Source organism: Scyliorhinus canicula, chromosome 20 (assembly GCF_902713615.1).
Source record: "Scyliorhinus canicula chromosome 20, sScyCan1.1, whole genome shotgun sequence".
Lineage (NCBI taxonomy): Eukaryota > Metazoa > Chordata > Chondrichthyes > Carcharhiniformes > Scyliorhinidae > Scyliorhinus > Scyliorhinus canicula.
In genome coordinates this window covers 50732032-50752953 of record NC_052165.1, presented here as the reverse complement: position 1 = coordinate 50752953, position 20922 = coordinate 50732032, and the positions used below count along the sequence as shown (strand labels likewise).

Genomic DNA, 20922 nt, shown 5'->3' with positions numbered 1-20922 from the left:
AAAGTTTACAGGATTCCTGTAAAGAAAAGTCAGACTTATTTTTTAGAGCTTCTTCACCTTGCTTACTCTTCACCTCCACATGCTGCTAGATGCAAGATCCAGTGTCCTGCGTGCCACTATTGATTTTCATTTCTTTTGCAGTTTTGTGACTACCCCTTGCAAGGAAACTTATGTCATCTCCCTCTACATAGACAGTCCATTATTAATTGGTGGGAAGAAGTTTGACCTCCGCTTCTATGTGCTAGTAACTTCAATTCGTCCATTAAAATGTTACATGTAAGTTAAATCCATTTCAAACTTCAACCACTTTATTTTCAGATAATGATACTGCAGCTTATTAAATTTGATAAATGGATGCAACTGCACTGGACGCATCTTTCAAACACATACAAACATTTATTGGAAGTTTATTTCATAAAACCTGTTGCAAATACTGAGCTGCAGACATCTGACAATGCAAAATGGAAGTAGTCGTGGGTATGGAAACTGTGAGGTTGATTTTAATCCCCTCCCCAACTAGTGGGAATGGCGAATGGAAGAGCTAATGTCTAACACCTTGACCAAGGCAGAGGTCCATGGATAGGACGGGAGAGGCCAAGATATGTTTAAAAATGTCACGCTTATGTGGGATCCTTGTAAACCAGAAGGGGCTGGAGTGCTTCCTGGACCCAGTAAGGGACCTTGGCCATTGGAGCGAGATGACAGTATCGGAATGTAACTTTAGCTTTCTGTTATAAACTGCAGCCATGTGTTTTTATATGTTTTCAAAGCGACTAATATCTAAAATCGCAAGGGTGCAAGATGGAATTTTTTTCATGTGTGATACCAAAGTCTTTATTTATCCACTAGTTTTTGCATCGAAAATACATACTTTAAAAATCTTTTTTCTAGGTATAAACTGGGCTTTTGCCGTTTCTGCACTGTCAAATACACTCCAAGTAACAATGAACTAGACAACATGTTTGTGCACCTTACAAATGTTGCCATACAGAAACATGGGGTAAGACCTGTTTGTAATGAAATCAATTACAATGCTAGTCCTCTAAGAGAATTCTGGGTTATCTGTGCAGAAGATCACATCCTCAAGCTACCATTAGACGACCTGCAGTTCTTTGGAAAAAGTTTTAATTGTTTTTTCTCGTAACTTTTGTGTTCACAAAAGGATTATGTTTACATTACATTTTCCTGATGAATAAAACTGCATGAATAAGGTGAAACATAAAATTCTCTTAATTTATTCTTTAATTACAATCTGAAAAGACCATCCCTGCTTAGTGAATGTTCCGTTTTCCATACCTTCATTATTGGACACAATTACAAATTTGATGTCAATTAATGGCAAATTATGGGGAATTTTGTGAACTTCATGTTTGTTGCAAGCAATTTGAAATTTTAGGCTTGAATTTTCACATAGACGGAGAGGGTTCTGGTTTAGCCAGAATGACACTGGATGCCCAAATCAGAAAGTCAAGCCCCTGAACCCAGCCACCACCATTTTCACAAAGACAGGTTGTACTTTGCACATCCGTGGTTCATGGAGGCAACTGCACATGTTAAAGTGCAGCTGCCTCTTGTCAGATCCAATTTTCGTTAGTGGGATATCAAAAATACAACTTGTGTACTTTGGACCAATCAGGAGAAGGTCTAAAGTTAGCGGAGTTCTTTGGAGAGGTACAGAATCCTTTTGAAGAGGTATGGTAGCCTTTTGGATATAATCCCAAACATCTTTGGGAAAGGTAAGGTGCCCTTTTGGAGAGATAAGATGCTTTTTGGAGAGATCAAGTGCCCTTTAGCATTTTTAAAAGTAGACATGCATGTGCATAGAATGTGGATAAACTCATTAAAAACTATCAAATAAGCTGTCAAGGCATTTGAATCCTCTTTCCTTTAAATATTTGAAAAGTTTTTTTTATATTTTTATTCTCCTTTTTCGCATTTTCTCCCAAATTTGCATCCACCAACAATAAATAACAATCAGTAACGAATATAATGTCAATCCCCATTTCAATAACAATGATCACATCCTCCCACCAAATCCCAAACATTAGCCCGCATGTTTAAATATTTGAAAAGTTGTCTGCAAGTTTTTAAAAAATCAGTGTTTGCTATTTCACTCCGGCTGATCATATAAACTGATCATTATAGGATTAGTGGTGCATGACTGATTTCACAATGTATTTATATCACTATGCAGTGCCTGTCAGTTCATAGTTTGATTCTCAGCTCATAGGGTGTCTGTCAGTTCACAGTTTGATTGACAGCTCCAAGTAGTTATAAGAGATTAAATGGTTGAAGGAATTTCAATGTAGCGAATGGGTTTTTAATCAGTGAGAGATTTTTGTAAACAATGAATTAATTGACACTTAATTCTATTTCCTCTCAGCATGGGTCCTGAAGTCTGCCCATGGTGGATATTGGGTAGGTTAACATGGGAAGTGCAAGGTAAAGTAGTGGTGGAGGGGGGCATAGATTGGCATCATTTGGCACTAAGTTGGCATTACGGCTATAAAAGGCCATGATGGTTGGGTGGAGGGCATGATGTGGGTGTTGGGGTGAGGATCAGAGAGGTGGGTTTTTTTTGTTGTTTTATTGTTTTCTTTTGTAGCCGGGTCAGAGTGCTGGATAATCAAGTCTGGCTTTTTACCTAGTCCACCTCTGCACCTGGCAGCCCCTGTTTCTGAGGTTGTCAGAATTATTACACTAATGAAAATCATAACTTCCAGGGCAGCTTTTCAGGAGCTGGTTTTGCAAAGCTGGCAATGGTCCTGACTCATTGCTGACTGGGATCGCAGATTTGGGCCTTAGTGTGAGCAACAACAAAAAAACTTTTCAAATATTCCTTTGTTCTATTTTAAAAGGATGACTACAATCCTATTCATGGTGGAAAGTGGAGTGTGGCAAATTTGAAACTCCACCTGGAGAGCACACGAGGAAAGACGGTCACTGATAAGCTGTTTGATGAAATCTACTGGATGATTGTACAATCACTCAGGGCTGCGACTGTGAGTATAGCTTTGATATTTAGTGAGTGTTAAGAAGAGGAAAAGGTGTAAAAACACTGATAAGGACATTGGAATGTAACCAACCCGGGGAAGACTTTTAACCTCCAAAGAATGGGTGGGTTTGAGTCAGGTTGGGTGTGGATATTTTAAAATGTCAATCTTGAACTCAATCTACCTCCGACTTTATACTTAACTGGAGGCAAGATATGCGTGGACAACAATGCCATGGTGCATGTGTTGTAGGTACACCCACGGTGCTGTAAGGGAAGACGTTCCAAATTTCTGACCCAGTGAAGGATCAGTGAAATATTTTCAAGAAGGATGGTGAGTGACCTGAAGGGGAACTTGCAGGTAGTGGTGTTCCCATGCATTTTCTGCTCATTGTTGTCCTAGGTGCCAGAGGTCGTGGGTCGGAGCAGGCGCGACAAGTTGCTACAGTACACCTTGGCCCATATTGCTTGTGGAGGGAGAAAATGTTCAAGGTGGTGGATGAGGTGCTGATTAAGCAGGTTGTATTGTCCTAGGTGGTGTTCAAGCTCTTGAACATTCCTGGAGCTACACTCACCCAAACAAGTGGAGAGTATTCTGTCATTCTGCCACTTGTGCTTTGTCGATAGACAGGCTTAGGGGGTGTCAGGAGGCAAGTTACTCACTGCAGAATTTCCAGCCTCTCTTCTGCAGTTGAGGCCAGGGGCAGGATTCTCCGTCCCGCCAGCCCCGTGTTCCAGTATAATGCGTCCCCACCGGCAGCGGGATTCTCCGTTCCCGCCATTGGCCAATGGGGTCTCCCATTGGGGCCACAGACGCCATCAGGAAACTCGCGAGCATGGGCATGCTGCCGGCAAAGCAGAGCATCCCGCCAACGGAGAATCCCACATCGGGTACTTCTATGGCTAGTTTCCCCCCTTGATTCCCATTGACTTCCATTTCCCTTTATCATAGATTATCATAGAATTTACAGTGCAGAAGGAGGCCACTCGGCCCATCGAGTCTGCACCGGCTCTTGGAAAGAGCACCTACCCGAGGTCAACACCTCCACCCTATCCCCATAACCCAGTAACCCCACCCAACAGTAAGGGCAATTTTGGACACTAAGGGCAATTTAGCATGGCCAATCCACCCAACCTGCACATCTTTAGACTGTGGGAGGAAACCGGAGCACCCGGAGGAAACCCACGCACACACGGGGAGGATGTGCAGACTCCGCACAGGCAGTGACCCAAGCCGGAATCGAACCTGGGACCCTGGAGCTGTGAAGCAATTGTGCTATCCACAATGCTACCGTGCTGCACTCGGTCAAATGCTGCCTTACTGTCAAGAGCAGTCACTCTCAACCCACCTCTTGACTGCGGCAGCAGGGTAGCATGGTGGTTAGCATAAATGCTTCACAGCTCCAGGGTCCCAGGTTCGATTCCCGGCTGGGTCACTGTCTGTGTGGAGTCTGCACGTCCTCCCCCTGTGTGCGTGGGTTTCCTCCGGGTGCTCCGGTTTCCTCCCACAGTCCAAAGATGTGCGGGTTAGGTGGATTGGCCATGCTAAATTGCCCGTAGTGTCCTAATAAAAAAGTAAGGTTAAGGGGGGGGTTGTTGGGTTACGGGTATAGGGTGGATATGTGGGTTTGAGTAGGGTGATCATGGCTCGGCACAACATTGAGGGCTGAAGGGCCTGTTCTGTGGTGTACTGTTCTATGTTCTATGTTCTATGTCCATGTTTGGAACAAGGCTGTAATGAGCCTAGAGTCAAGTGGCCCTGGTAGAATCCAAACTGAGTGTCAGTGAGCAGCTGCTTGCTGTGTTGGTACTCCTTGATAGTACTGTCAAAGATACCTGATGATCGAGATTAGACTGACGAGATGTAGTTGGCTCCTTTGGATTTAGCCTGCTTTTTGTGGACAGGACAGAAAACATTTCACAATGCCAGGTAGATGTCAATGTTGTAGCTGAACTGGAATAGCTTAGCCAGAGGTACGGCTAGTTCGGGAGCAGCACTGCTACTTGGATAATATCAGAGTCCATAGCCTTTGCTGTATCCAGTGCTTTTAGTCATTTCATTTTTTTCCAATTTAGGGGCAATTTAGCGTGGCCAATTCACGTACCCTGCACATCTTTGGGTTGTGGGGCTGAGGCCCACGCAGACACGGAGGGAATGTGCAAACTCCACATGGACAGTGACCCGGGGCTGAGATCGAACCTGGGTCCTCGCCGCCATGAGGCAGCAGTGCTAATGCCACCGTGCTGCCCTGTTCATACCTATATTAACATTCATGCAGATTATAACATTTTACCTGAGAATGTTATTACTTTTGTTTTTCAGCCAGTGATGATCAATGACAAACACTGCTTTGAATGTTATGGCTATGACATTATCATTGATAGCAAACTGAAGCCGTGGCTTATTGAGGTAAAAAAAACACTGAATAACTGAAGATTGCTATTGATACAATTCAGTGATTTAGAACTACTCATTAACAGATTAGTGGCCTCTGAAACCTTTGAGCAGCCAGATCATCTAATTACCAGGACAACGATGGGTACCGGCATTATTGCGTTTGCATATTGGACACTCACTGAGGAAAGGTGGTGCCAGTAAGCCATCTTTTTTGGTTACCATACCACAGGCTGTCCGATTGCTCCAATTGGCTGCCTTTAAAAACAATTTGAAAACAATGCTGCTACCAGGAGTTTAAAGGAAGTTCATGACAGGACATGACACTGCTTCTGTAGACTGGGTTTATTTCAGCCATTTCAGCTTTTCTTTTTTTTTTAATCTTTCCAATTAAGGGGCAATTTAGTGTGGCCAATTTCCTACCTTGCACATCTTTGGGTTGTGGGGGTGAAACCCACACAGACACGGGGAGAATGTGCAAACTCCACACAGAGAGTGACCCGGGATTAAATCCGAGTCCTCAGCGGCGTGAGGCAGCAGTGCTAACCACTGCGCCACCATGCCACCCTTCTCAATGAAATATTAAATGAGTTTCCCTCTGTCTGTTAGATGGATGTAAAAGAACATGTAGGGAGTTTGCCGAGAGCCTTTGTTTGGTGTGTTAGGAGAGGGTGTTAGCTGTACCTTGGATAAAAGCAAATTACTGCGGATGCTGGAATCTGAAACCAAAGAGAAAATGCTGGAAAATCTCAGCAGGTCTGGCAGCATCTGTAGGGAGAGAAAAGAGCTAATGTTTCGAGTCTGAATATTTATACTGTGGAATGAGAATGAAAGATGAGTCATAGTTACAGAAACCCAGGGAAACTGGGTGCTAATGGGCACAGATACCAAGGGGAAGGAGTGCTAATGGCAGTCCCCAGAGAGGACAAAAGATGTGAAAGGTCAAACAGCAGAGAAACTAACATCAGAGGATGAACTGTAGGTGTCGGGGGAGGGGAAGAGGGAAGCAAAGAGGAGAAAGGTGCAGGAAAGGTGGATAAGATTGGGGGAGGGGGGGAATTAAATGTATATTAAGAAAGAAAGAAATGGTAAAAGACAGTTAAAATGAAATGAAAACAATGGGGTCGAGGTGGGGCTGATCATCTGAAGTTGTTGAATTCGATGTTCAGGCCGGAAGGCTAACCAGAAGATGAGATGTTGTTCCTCCAGTTTGCGTTGAGCTTCACTGGAGCATTGCAGCAGGCCAAGAACAGACATGTGGGCATGGGAGCAGGGTCTTTTGTTAAAATGGCAAGCAACAGGAAGGTCAGGATCCTGAATGCGCACAGACCGAAGATGCTCAGCAAAGCGATCACCCAGTCTGCATTTGGTCTCTCCGATATAGAGGAGACCACATTGGGAGCAGCGAATGCAATGGACCAAATTGGAAGAGGTGCAAGTGAAACGCTGCTTAACCTGGAATGAGTGTTTTGGGCCTGGAATGTTAAGCATGGAAGAGGTAAAGGGGTATGTGATATACCTTCTGTGATTACATGGGAAGGTGCAATGGGTGATGGGAGAGGTACTGGGTATGGTGGATGAGTGGACTAGATTGTCTCCGAGGGAGCGGTCTCTGCGGAATTCTGACAGAGGGAGTGAAGGGAAGATGTGTTTGGTGGTGGCATCACGCTGGAGTTGGCAAAAATGGCGGAGGATTATGCTTTGCATACGGAGGCTGGTGGGATGAAATGTGAGAACGAGGGGGACTCTATCCTTGTTCTGGGAGGGAGTGGAGGGGGCGAGGGTAGTGACGCGGGAGATGGACCGCACACTGTTGAGGGCCCTATCCACAATTGTAGGTGCTAATCACGGTCGAGGAAGAAGAAACACCATTTTGGAAAGTGACATCATCGGACCAAATGCGACGGAGGCAAAGGAGTTGAGAGAAAAGGATGGAGTCCTTTCAGGATGTAGGGTGCGAAGAGCTGTAGTCCAGATAGCTGTGGGAGTCAGTGGGCTTGTAGTGAATATTAGTGGATAGTCTATTGCTGGAAATGGAGACAGATAGATCAAGGAAGGGAAGGGAAGTGTCTGAGATGGACCAGGTGAAAGTGATGGAGGGGTGGAATCTGGAAGCGAAGTTGATGAATTTTTCCAGGTCCGGGCGAGAGCATGACGCGGCACCAAAATAGTCATCAATGTATCAGTAAAGGAGTTGTGGCAGGGGGCCTGGATAGACCTGGAACAAGGAATGTTCCACATACTCCATAAAAAGGCAAGCGTAGCTGGGACCCATGCAGGTACCCATTGCTACACCTTTGATTTGGAGAAAGTGGGATGAGTTAAAGGAGAAGTTGTTGAGAGATAGAACGAGTTCAGCCAGGCGGAGGAGAGTGGTGGTGGATGGGAATTGTCCGGATCTCTTTTCGAGAAAGAAGCTAAGAGCTCTCAGGTCATCCTGGTGTGGGATGGAGGTGTAGAGGGATTGCACATCCATGGTGAATTGAATGCGGTTAGGGCCCGCGAACTGGAAGCTGTCAATATGATGCAGTGCATCAGAGGATTCCCGGATGTAGGTGGGGAGGGAATGGACCAGAGGGGTGAGGATGGAGTCAACATAAAAGGAAATAAGTTTGGTGGGGCAGGAGCATGCTGACACAAAGGGCCTGCCGGGACAGCCCTGTTTGTGGATTTTGGGAAGTAGGTAAAAGCGGGCTGTCCGGGGTTGGGAGACTATGAGGTTGGAAGCCGTAGGGGGAAGGCATCCGGAGGAAATGAGGTCACTAACGATGTTGGAGATAATGGCTTGATGTTCAGTGGTCTAGTCATGGTCCAGGGGGAGGTAAGAGGAAGTATCTGAGAGTTGGCGCTCAGCCTCTGCGAGGTAGAGGTCAGTGCGCCAGACGACAACAGCACCCCCTTTGTCGGCAGGTTTGATGACAAATTTCATTTCATTTTAACTGTCTTTTACCATTTCTTTCTTTCTTAATATGCATTTAATTTTCCCCTCCAATCTTATCCACCTTTCTCCTCTTTTCTTTCCCCTTCCCCTCCCCCCACACCTACAGTTCATCGTCTGATGTTAGTTTCCCTGCTGTTTGACCTTTCACATCTTTAGTTCTCTCTGGGGACTGCCTTTAGCACTCTTTCCCCTTGGTTTCTGTGGCCATTAGCACCCGGTTTCATAGAATTTACAGTGCTGAAGGAGGCCATTTGGCCCATCATGTCTGCACCGGCTCTTGGAAAGAGCACCCTACCCAAAGGTCCACACCTCCACCCTATCCCCATAACCCAGTAACCCCACCCAACACTAAGGGCAATTTTGGACGCTAAGGGCAATTTATCATGGCCAATCCACCTAACCTGCCCATCTTTGGACTGTGGGAGGAAAGCGGAGCACCCGGAGGAAACCCACGCACACACAGGGAGGATGTGCAGACTCCGCACAGACAGTGACCCAAGCCGGAATCGAACCTGGGACCCTGGAGCTGTGAAGCAATTGTGCTATCCACAATGCTACTGTGCTGCCCTGGGTTTCTGTGGCTATGACTCATCTTTCATTCTCACTCCACAGTATAAATATTTCCCACTTTCTCTGTCTGTTAGCTTTGACAAAGAGTCATCGGACTCTAAACGTTAGCTCATTTCTCTCCCTACAGATGCTGCCAGATTTGCTGAGATTTTCCAACATTTTCTCTTTCGTTAGCTGTACCTTGGGGTCTAAATTAGCAGAATGAGCATAGAATCAGCTGAGACGATGATATCATGATCTGCCCATTCTGCATGCTTCCAGTGCCTGTGTGGTACACCCAAGCAAGTGCCCCGTCAGTCAGGGCGTGCCATGTAGCTAGAAGTATTCGGCCACCATTATATGTCTTTGGGGCTTCCACAGCAGCTGCACTGGTGGTGCAGTGGAGCCAATTTAGCAGCTCACATGGCCATTTTGGACATTATTGCACATAAGAATAGTAAGCAAAATATGGGGTGCATGCTGTTGTTCATGTAACCACACACTTTGAATCATTATCTTCAGAAGAGACGGTGAACAAATATCATTTTGTTAGCATGCAAGAAGAGGGAGAGACATGTTACTAACAATCTATGGCTATCAAATTGGGCTCCATGACGCCACTGGTGTCAGCACTAGGAGAGCCCAGAGATGCTGAAAATGACAGCCAATTGGCTCCTGGCCACGCCCACCAGTGCAGAGTCGACATATTGGGAGGTAGATCGTGACATCATCTCTGATTGTGATTTGGTGCACAATCTGCCATTTTGGACCTTTCAGATTCTGTGAACATTTTCTCATAAATACATTCAGTTGAGCATGTGTTCGCCTACATGAGAGACCCCCTTACAGCACTATTGTAAAGCATCACCATGAGGCTTTCAGGTGATGTAATTTTGACTTCCTTTTGCTGCTGCAGAATTACCAGAAGTACTTTATCATTGAAGGAATTCTTAAAAGTTGTTGGATTCATAAACGAGTGGCACTGGCATTTTATAAGGAGTTCAAGGGAGTTTGAAGGTCTGCTCTCACTCGTGGGCTACAGCACAGCAGGGATATAGAACACAGGCAGCAGAAAGGGGAAGTTATGGACAGAAAGATGAGCAGGACTCTCAAGGCCACACCCACCAATGAGATTCAGAGAGCACACGTCTCCTACCTCGCAGCTAAGGTTCACCAAAGAGATACTCACTGAACTGTGCCATCTCCTCCACCCAGACCTGCAGCTGCAGAGCAGGACTGGGCCTGTGGTCCAGTGTCTGTCAAGATTACCGTGGCTCTCAATTTCTACACTTCAGGATCCTTCCAGGCTGGAGCCAGTGACATTGTCAACATCTCACAGTTCACTACGCATTGCAGCATCAGGGAGGTTACTGAAAACAAGGGCCCGTAACCTCTCAGCTCTGGGGTGTCATAAAGGGGAAATCCCGCTTCTGGGAAACACCCCGAAGTCCCCAGGTAAGGGTTGCATGCCAACTGTCTGGGAAGTTCAAACTACCATTGGGCAAATGTTCTGCAATGGAAACCATTCAAAAGTATGATATAAATCTCAAACTTTTGATGGTCCTGACTGTCGCACTAATAGGTATCCAGGAAAGTTTAGAAGAATTAAAATCTTGTCTATCTATAGAACTGACCCTCCTTGGTACTCCACTACTGGCTACCTGCCCTCTTCCCCCCCCCCCCCCCCCCCCCCCCCCACTGACCATCCAAACCCCACTCCCTCACTGACCACCCAACACCCCTTCCGACCAACTGACCCTCTGCAAAATAACTGACACCCCCCCACCACCTCTCCATCCCACCCTCTTACCTCATAGACTTACCTTCTCCCAAGCTCCTCAAAGTAGCTGGACCTTTAAACATACCTGCTTTACAGCACCTAGTACCATAAATCCTACTGAAGGAGAAACATACTTGCATTGGAAGTAGTCCGAATAAGATTCACTCGGCTGATTCCTGGGGTTGAGCAGATTGGGCCTATACTCATTGGAGTTTAGAAGGATAACTGGTGATCCTATTAAAACATATAAGATTCTGAGGAGGTTGTAGATGCTGAGAGAATGTTTCCCTGTGTGAAGTAATCTAAAACTAGGGGGCACAGTATAAAAATAAGTGTGTTAGGGGCAATTTCTTCTCTTGAGTGTTGTTAGTCTTTGAAATTCTTTTACAGCAAGTAGTAGAGGCAGGGTTATTGAATTTATGTCCATAAAACCTGCTCTGGTTTAATTCCATTCTCCTGTCTGTCCTCGATAACTCCTGAGCAGTAGAGGCTGAGTAATTGAATTTATGAAAAGCTGAGTTAAACAGATATTTTATTGACAAGGGAGTTAATGGGGACATGCCAGAGAGTGGAGTTAAACCAGAGTAGGTTTTATGGACCAATTGGTTACTGCTGCTCCTATTTCTTATGATTTTTATCATCTTAGTTCTTGTCTTGTGGTTGCCTTTGCGTAGCCTGATGCTTCTACAATACTAGCTCAGCGGTTGCCACATGGCTGGTGGAAGGGGCTGCTGACCTTCACTGGAGAAGACTGCAGATGACCTTGTAGGATGACCTCAAGCAGCTCTCAGCCTTGAGGGTCCAGCTTTGAACTGCAGTACCTCAGAATGGGCATCAGGAGCCTTGGTTGGCGAGCTGAAAGGCTCTGCAGGGGCACTGGTGGAGTGACGGTGGTTGGAGTATAAGTGCTGGCATAAGAGAGGACAGCAGATTCCAGCATCACAGAGAAACTGCAACACCTCTGACGTGGCAGCTCAGCAGTCCTAGTAATCTGCTGTGATGCTGTGATCGGCACTCAGCATTGGACGAAATGTAGTTCAGGAGACGGGGGTCCCACTGGTGGACATGAAGTCAGCAAGATTCCTGAATGGTCTGGAAGGGGCCAGACAATTAGGGAAGGTGATGTGTCGACCCGTCTAATTATGCGGCAGGGACGGCCCTCTTTGCTACTCCCACCAATAATAGTGCTTCTCTTGCATGCAAACCCCTCCCTTGGCATTGCTCTATTCACGGGCACAGTTTAATGGCTACGCTGCATCCGAAAAGCAGCTCCTCACAGCGGAGCACGACCAATAAAAGTCAGGAGACCCGCTCCCAGGATCTAACCGGTGTTGTGAGCTGCAAGACGTGAGTGAGGCTTACAATAGTGAAATGGGTATGAATATTAGGTACGAGTCCTGAATTTTAGAGATTACTGATGGGGGATTGAGGAGTGTGTGGTGCATTGAGTGACGTGTGATGTTGGTAGTGCAGTGGATAGGATATGGCACCTCCTGGAGTAAGGCCTCTGGCGCATGTCAGAGAACCTCGGAGCCATCTCTCTGGCCAGCTGTTTCATTGGCACTTTATTCTTCAGAAGAACGTTTCTGTAGAAAGTTCTACCATCTGCTGCAGCTCCCCTTTAGGAGGAGCAATCTGGTTTTAAGAAATGTAGGCTACCTTTAACTTGTGCTAACCACACACACACAGCTATACGTACCCCTGTTGCGAGTGTAGTCAGTTAGCAGAACTGGGCTGCATGTCACAATGGTGATGAGCAGGTGGCATGACGTTTGCCCATTTCCTACTTCTCCTCAATTGGGTATACGGTAATTATGCATCACAATCCCCAAACTTAACCCGATTTATCCACTATTTAGCTCCACATGTTCCAAATATTTCTGTTTGTAAAATGATTTCTTCCCCCATGTAGGTGAATGCTTCTCCTTCACTGGCATCCAGCACAGCTAATGACCGAATCATGAAATACAATCTCATCAATGACACGTTGAACATTGTTGCACCTAATGGCGACATACCAGATTACAAGTTGAGCAAAAATCCTTCCAAAGAAGCTCTTGGAAATTATGTCATCCTGTAAGTGACTCACAAATAATAATTCAAAACTTTGGGTTTCTTATATAAAAATGTTAATGAAATTGTAATTGTCTCAAAAGTTTGAGAGAAAATACAAAATAGTTGAGTTTTATAGCCTTAGATATAGCTTGAAAATAAATCTAAGCCAATTGATATTTCTTCTTTATTTTGCAACCAGAATGGATGACACGGTGGCACAGTGGTTAGCACTGCTGCCTCACAGCGCCAGGGACCCGGGATCAATTCTGGCCTTGAGTGACTGTCTCTGTGGAATTTGCACATTCTACCCGTGTCTGCGTGGGTTTCCTCCAGGTGCTCTGATTTCCTCCCACAGTCCAAAGATGTGCAGGCTAGGTGAATTGGCCAAGCTAAATTGCCTCTTAGTGTCCAAAACGAGGTGTAGGTTGGGTTAATGGGATAGGGCAGGGTAGTGAGTTTGGGTGAAGTACTCTTTCAGAGGGTCGGTGCAGACTCAATGGGCCGAGTGGCCTCCTTCTGCACTGTGGGGATTCTATTCTATGCACTGCATTAAAAATATCACCCAGCTTGCTAGGTTCTGGGGAAAGTTTTTACATGAAAAAGTTGGCTTGATGTTGTAAATAGGTGATGCAACATGTAATCTCCTATTTCTAAATCATATGAAGTCCCAGAAACTGTGCATTTTCTCCTGGTTAAACTTATTACTTCAGCAATTAGCAAAGCTTGTAACAAGGTCGAAGCATGACACTGTGACTTACCAAATTTGCATTGAGTTCATGAACGGCTACTTCCTGTATTACTCCAAACAAGGTATGCAATGATAGTAAGACTACAAAATGTAGCCACGTCCGGTTAGGAATTGCACGTGTTAATATCAGGTGACACTGACACAGAGCCACCACTGAGCACTACTGAAGATGGTTTTGAACCATAATGTATTAGGGATTCAAATGGTACCAATTGGCATTGAGGGATCATGAACATTTGATTGTCACTGAAGAAATGTCAGCACTGACAGGTACCAAGATTAATCTAAAACAAGATTTATCCATCCAAAGAGGAACATGCAGTATTTGGATTTGTATATTTTACAATGTTAAGTGCACTAAACAAAGAACTTAAAGGAGGAGAAAATTAATCCCAAGTAGGAGTGGGAGAAGAGTGAGGAAGAATGAACAGAGAAGAAGGTGAGTTTTGAGGAAGTATTTGAAGGATGGGAGGTAAGAACATTCCAGAATATGAGGCCAAAACAGTCAAACGTGAAAAGAAGGGAGGGTAACCGTATAAGAGGCCAGAACGAAGGACTTGCTCTGAAATGCAGGGCTGTAGAAACTGCACAGGTAGGGAGCAACAATTACCTTGAGGAGATTGTGAATCAAGACAAACGTTTGAATTCAGTGAGTCTGGGACCAGGAATCCAATAGAAAAGGCTGAAAACAGAGCCAGTATGGGCTGAATAATTTTGAATTAATTGTAGTTATATAGGATGGAATGTGGGAAGTTGTCAGGAAGAGTATTTGAGAGTTATGTGATGAAGGCTTGCATGAAGGCTTGAATGGCAGTAGGTGTGAGGGAAAGGTAGAGGTGGCACTATAATTGGAGATGGATACAGATATCTTGGTACGGATAACATATGGGATTTGAAGCACTGTTCAATGTCAAACAGGGCACTGAGGTAATTGAACTCAGCCAGAGCAAGAGGTCAGAGTTTGGGGCCAGGATTTTGATGAGAGCCAAGCAGGATGGCTTCTGGTTGGTCAGCCTTAGGTGGCAGCCATGAAACCAAAGATTGGATTCTGAAGAATCGTATTTGACTTCAAACGTTAACTCTGTTTCTCTCTCCATAAATGGTGTCAGACCTGCTGAGTATTTCCAGTGTGTTTGGCGATGATTGGGATAATACCGCTGAAGCGATTTTGTTGATAGTTGACACTTGGTACCATTCAATTCCCGTACAAGCCTCCCTGAACAGGCACCGGAATGTGGCGACTAGGGGCTTTTCACAGTAACTTTATTGAAGCCTACCTGTGACAATAAGCGATTATTATTATTAGTATTGAAACTACACTTCCCCTTGAACTGTCAAAACAAAGAGTAAATATTAATCTGAGAGATATCGGGAAGCCTCCAAAATCATAACCTAAGTAATTTAAAACTAACCTAGTTATTAAACTTTATGCCTTCCCTTTGGGGGTGGCTTGGACAGGTGTGGACACCATCTTCATGGGAGGGGTCTCCTCATTCAGCCAAGTCACAAACTCCTTCTGGGTAGAAAGATTAAACAGCACTGATGGCCATGCCAAGAAACCACAAGTTGCTGTGTTAGGCCCTGCACATCCCCCTGCACAAGACCACTAATAACCTGGTGAGATTAAGGATCTTGTTCCTGCCCAAGAAGAGCAGACTGTCACAGACACGGCTGGTCTACAAAAATACTTGTGAATGCTGTCAACTACCCAGTGGTGTCTGGAAACAGGTCTCTCCATATGTTTAGTTAAAGATTGCAGCAATAGCATCTGAAGATCTAAAGGGAAAGATCCACAGGCCAATGGCATTTCAAAGGTCTCCCTGATGTCACAATTTTATCAAATTTACCAGGCTCTCAGAACGCATATATGGGGCGCGATTCTCCGCTCCCCACGCTGGGTGGGAGAATCGCGGGAGGGCCGGGCGAATCATGACACGCCGCCCTGGCACCCCCCGCGATTCTCCCACACCCCGCTCGGAGAATCGGCGATTGACGTTTTTCACGGCGACCGGCGATTCTCCGGCCCGGATGGGCCGTGCGGCCTGATGTTCCCAACCTGTTCACGCCGGCGGCAACCACACCTGGTTGCTGCCGGTGTGAACATAGCGCGAAAGATAAGTTTGGGGACTGTGGGGGGCGGAGAGGGGATTGAGCACCATGGCCGTGCTCGGGAGGGGACTGGCCTGCGATCGGTGCCCACCGATCGTCGGGCCGGCGTCTCCAAGAGACGCACTCTTTCCCCTCTGCCGCCCTGCAAGATCAAGCCGCCACGTCTTGCGGGGCAGCGGAGGGGAAGACGGCAACCACGCATGCGCTGGTCGGAGCCGGCCAACCTGCGCATGCACGGCTGACGTCACTTAGGCGCCGCCGTCGCGTAATTCGCGGCGTGCCGCTTTGACGCAAGCGTCAAGGCCCGGCGGCCGAGTTTCTCACAACGCCGCTCCTAGCCCCCTGGGGGGGTTGGGGGGGGGGGGGGGGGGGTGAATATGGTGCGAGGAGCTGCTTCCGACGACGTCGTGAAACTCGGCCGAGTTCACGATGGCCTTCCTGATGCCGCGCGGGAGCGGAGAATCGCGCCCATCGTGTGTTAATCACCATACCCCGTCCTTAGGGTTTATTCCCGGATAGACTTTTTTGTCCTGAGCAGGGGGTTGATCCCGAGGGTGCAGGATGCCGAGTATTCGGCCATAGCGATTTCGGACCATGCCCCGCACTGGATTGATCTGGAGATGGGGGAGGCACGGGACCAGCGCCCGCTCTGGCGCCTGGATGTGGGGATGCTGGCGGAGGAGGAGGTGTGTAAGAGGGTTCGGAGAAGCATTGAGGGGTATCTGGATACCAATGATACGGGGGAGGTCCAGGTGGGGATGGTCTGGGAGGCTCTGAAAGCAGTGATCCGGGGGGAGCTGATCTCCATCCGGGCCCACAGGGAAAGGAGGGAGAGGAAGGAGAGGGAGAGACTGGTGGGAGAGCTTCTGGAGGTGGACAGGAGATATGCGGAGGCACCGGAGGAAGGGTTGCTGGGAGAACGGCGCAGGTTGCAGGTCAATTTTGACTTGTTGACCACCAGAAAGGCGGAGACACAGTGGAGGAGGGCGCAGGGCGCGGTATATGAGTATGGAGAGAAGGCGAGCAGGATGTTGGTGCATCAGCTCCGTAGGCGAGATGCGGCTAGGGAAATTGGGGGAGTGAAGGATGGGGGTGGAAATGTAGTGCAGAAGGGGACAGAAGTAAACGGGGTCTTTAGGGACTTTTACGAGGGATTGTACCGGTCGGAACCTCCGAGGGGGAGAGAGGGGATGGAGAGCTTCATGAACAGGCTATGTTTCCCAAGGGTTCAAGAGAGGCTGGTTGAGGGGCTGGGGGCGCCGATAGAGTTGGAGGAGCTAGTCAGGGGGATCGGGCAAATGCAGTCAGGTAAGGCCCCGGGGCCGGACAGGTTCCCGGCAGAATTTTACAAAAAATATGCGGACCTGGTGGGTCCCCTGCTGGTGCGAAATTTCAATGAGGCGTGGGAGGGTGGGGCTTTGCCCCCGACGATGTCGCGGGCACTGATCTCTTTGATCCTAAAACGGGATAAGGACCCCTTGCAGTGGGGATCATATAGGCCTATCTCACTCCTTAACGTAGACGCTAAGTTGCTGGCGAAGATCCTGGCTACCAGGATAGAGGATTGTGTGCCAGAGGTAATTCATGAAGATCAGACAGGGTTTGTCAAGGGGCGGCAGCTCAACAAGAATGTGCGGAGACTGCTCAATGTTATCATGATGCCGGCAGTGGAGGGGGAGGCGGAGATAGTGGTGGCGCTGGATGCAGAGAAGGCGTTTGATAGAGTTGAGTGGGGGTACCTATGGGAGGTGCTGGAGAGGTTTGGATTTGGGGAGGGATTCATCAAATGGGTGAGGCTGCTTTACGCGGCGCCAATGGCGAGTGTAGTCACAAATGGAAGGAGATCGGAGTATTTTAGGCTCTATCGTGGGACCAGGCAGGGGTGTCCCCTGTCCCCCCTGCTCTTTGCACTGGCGATTGAACCGCTGGCCATGGCGTTGAGGGAGTCAGGGAAGTGGAGGGGTCTGGTGCGGGGGGGGGGGGAGGGGGGAGGAGCACCGGGTATCGCTGTATGCGGATGACCTGCTGTTATATGTGGCAGACCCAGAAGGGGGAATGCCGGGGTGATGGAACTGTTAGCGGAATTTGGGGGCTTCTCGGGCTATAAGCTGAACTTAGGAAAGAGCGAGGTATTTGTAGTGCACCCGGGTGATCAGGAGGAGGGAATTGGGAGACTCCCATTTAAGAGGGCAGTGAAGAGTTTCAGGTACCTGGGGGTGCAGGTGGCCTGGAGTTGGGGGGCTCTTCATAAGCTTAACTTCACCAGACTAGTGGAACAGATGGAGGAGGAATTTAAAAGGTGGGACATGGTGCCGCTATCGCTGGCGGGCAGAGTGCAATCCGTCAAAATGACGGTTCTCCCGAGGTTCTTGTTCCTCTTCCAGTGCTTGCCCATCTTTATCCCTAGGGCCTTTTTTAAAAGGGTGACCAGCAGCATCATGGGATTTGTTTGGGCGCATGGCACCCCGAGGGTGAAGAGGGTCTTCTTGGAGCGGAGTAGGGATGGGGGGGGCTGGCGTTGCCCAACCTCTCGGGGTACTACTGGGCGGCCAACGTGTCGATGGTGCGTAAGTGGGTGATGGAGGGGGAGGGGGCAGCATGGAAACGGATGGAGAGAGCGTCCTGTGGGGATACAAGCCTGGGGGCCCTGGTAACGGCGCCGTGGCCGCTCCCTCCTACGAGGTATACCACGAGTCCGGTGGTGGCGGCTACCCTCAAGATTTGGGGGCAGTGGAGGCGACATAGGGGAGAAGTGGGGGGCTCGATGGAGGCTCCGTTAAGGGGGAACCATAGGTTCGTCCCGGGGAACATGGATGGGGGATTTCGGGGATAGTATAGAGCGGGCATTAGACAGCTGAGGGACCTGTTTATCGACGGAAGGTTTGCGAGCCTGGTCGAGTTGGAGGAGAAATTTGGGCTCCCGCCGGGAAACATGTTTAGATATCTGCAGGTAAAGGCATTTGCTAGACGGCAGGTGGAGGGATTCCCTGCGCTCCCCGCGAAGGGGGTGAGTGACAGGGTGCTCTCGGGGGTCTGGGTCGGGAGGGGAAGATATCCGATATCTACAAGCTTATGCAGGAGGTGGAAGAGGCGTCAGTAGAGGAGCTGAAAACGAAGTGGGAGGGGGAACTGGGGGAACAGATCGAAGACGGGACATGGGCTGATGCCCTGGAGAGGGTAAATTCTTCCTCCTCGTGTGCGCGGCTTATCCTCATCCAATTCAAGGTGCTGCATAGGGCCCACATGACTGGGACGAGGATGAGTAGGTTCTTTGGGGGTGAAGATAGGTGTGCCAGGTGCTCGGGGAGTCCAGCGAACCATGCCCATATGTTCTGGGCATGCCCGGCATTGGAGGAGTTCTGGAAGGGGGTGGCGAGGACGGTGTCAAGGGTGGTGGGATCCAGGGTCAAGCCAGGATGGGGACTCGCGATCTTTGGGGTTGGGGTAGAGCCGGGAGTGCAGGAGGCGAAAGAGGCCGGTGTGCTGGCCTTTGCGTCCCTAGTAGCCCGGCGAAGGATTTTGCTACAGTGGAAGGACGCGAGGCCCCCAAGCGTGGAGACCTGGATCAATGACATGGCGGGCTTCATTAAGCTTGAGAAGGTTAAATTCGCCCTGAGAGGATCGGTGCAAGGGTTCTTTAAACGGTGGCAACCTTTCCTCGACTTTCTGGCTCAACGATAGGGTACTGGGACAGTAGCAGCAGCAACCCGGGGGGGGGGGGGGGGGGGGGGGCGTTGATTATGTTGGCTTATTTTATTTAAATTTGATTTATCTAATTTTAATTTATGGTTAAGTTCTCTTGTTTGGGGGGGGGGGGGGGGGGGAATGTGATACATGTGATGTTACGGTATGGGGGGAATTGTGGGTGTTATGGGGCTGTTAGTTGCATATTACTGCTTTTTGCTATACTTGTTATATTTTCTGTAAAAAATTCCAATAAAAATTATTTTTAAAAAAAATCACCATACCCAATGTGTTACTCATCATACGCAAAGTACATTAGGAAAACTTAAATGAATCCTCAGCTAAAAAAAATAGTTGTTTCAAATTTTAACGACAATTTATTTAAATCAAATTGTTAATTTTTTTGCTTTTGTCAGTTGGGATGAAGAATTAGCAGTGAATGAAGGAGTTGACTGTGACATGAAAAATCGCCTGGGCCAGGCCTGTGGTTCAAAAGCTGGAAGAACAAAAGATTTAGGACGATCTATCGCCACGATTTGGAAATAATATTTGAAAAGTGAAAAAGCTCTGGCAGCAGCTGAACTGTAGCAATGCTGTCCATGAACACAGTTGTCCCATCTGTGCAAAATTAATGATGAAAAGTAATTTCCTGCTTGCAATTTGCTCCTTGTTAATGTTACCATGTTTTAAGCATGTCACACAAGTCACTATAATGCTTAGTAATGTTTAGAAAAAACATTGTGCGATTGAAATTCCTCTTAGCCATATACCTTTCAAGTATCTTTCTTTTGTGCACATTCCCCTGGGAAGAGTTCAGCATGAAGCCCAGGCCCAACCATCTTAACTCCAGGCCTTCTTTGAATGATCCATCAGTCTCTCTCCCAGAACCAGTGGGAGTGCTGTTCGGGCCAAGCAGCTGGAGCAACTATTGCATTTGGAGCACTTGGCTCCTTGTATGACTTCAAACATTATGTGCTGGATACTCCAATTGCTGACGCCGAAATCACATTCAGCGATTGGCCGGAGAATCCGTTTTTACGGTGAAATCGGGGGTGGTGCTGTTCTGCAGAAGCTCCGCCCCCTCAAAATCAACGTAATTGCTGAGTACGCCTCATGCCATTGGGGTGGCCTCAGGACATCACTTGAGGCCCTCCCCGATGATCCACCCCTGACGGGTCGACTTCCCAACGCCGTCTGTCATGTGTGCTCAAGGTTTTCAGAGACCGCGTGTGGTAGCTGTGGGCGGTATCCAGCGCCGCCACAGTGGGCACGGGGGGGGGGGGCGCCCTTCCGCTGGCCAGGGTGGCTTTGCCAGGGGCTGGGGGGACTGGTGGGGGGGGGGGGGGGGGGGTGCTCCAGGGCTGGCGAGGGGATTTGGGGGGGGGGGGTTAGAGGTTTCCCGGGGGGGGGGGGGGGGGGGGGGGGGCACTGTCTGGTAGGCTGGGTCCATGCGTGGCGGGCGCCATGTTGTATGGCAGGGCCGCTACAGGTCGCCGCCGTGCGCATGCGCGCCCACGGACCCGGCAATTCTCCATCCGTATCTGCAGGTAAAGTCGAGGGCTTTCTGTGGCAGGGCTGCTAGCCCTCCACGGGGCGGACCATCAATGCGGGAGCGGCGCCGATTTTTTGGTCGTAAGACTAGGCACATGCTCCGGACATAGCTTCAAAA

General features: G+C 48.2%; 1 protein-coding gene across 4 annotated transcripts in view; it reads left to right on the top strand.

Annotated features, from left to right (window-relative positions):
• The window catches only part of LOC119955289 (probable tubulin polyglutamylase TTLL1), a 54705-nt gene extending 34685 nt beyond the window's left edge, over positions 1-20020 (top strand). For all 4 annotated transcript variants that reach the window (XM_038781366.1, XM_038781365.1, XM_038781364.1 and 1 more), the window contains 6 exons: positions 142-276; positions 892-1000; positions 2859-3002; positions 5316-5402; positions 12570-12733; positions 19670-20020. In XM_038781366.1, coding sequence (XP_038637294.1) covers positions 142-276; positions 892-1000; positions 2859-3002; positions 5316-5402; positions 12570-12733; positions 19670-19799 — 769 coding nt within the window. In that variant the 3' untranslated portion in view covers positions 19800-20020. The remainder of the gene's footprint in view (positions 1-141; positions 277-891; positions 1001-2858; positions 3003-5315; positions 5403-12569; positions 12734-19669) is intronic.
• Positions 20021-20922: the final 902 nt, after the last annotated feature.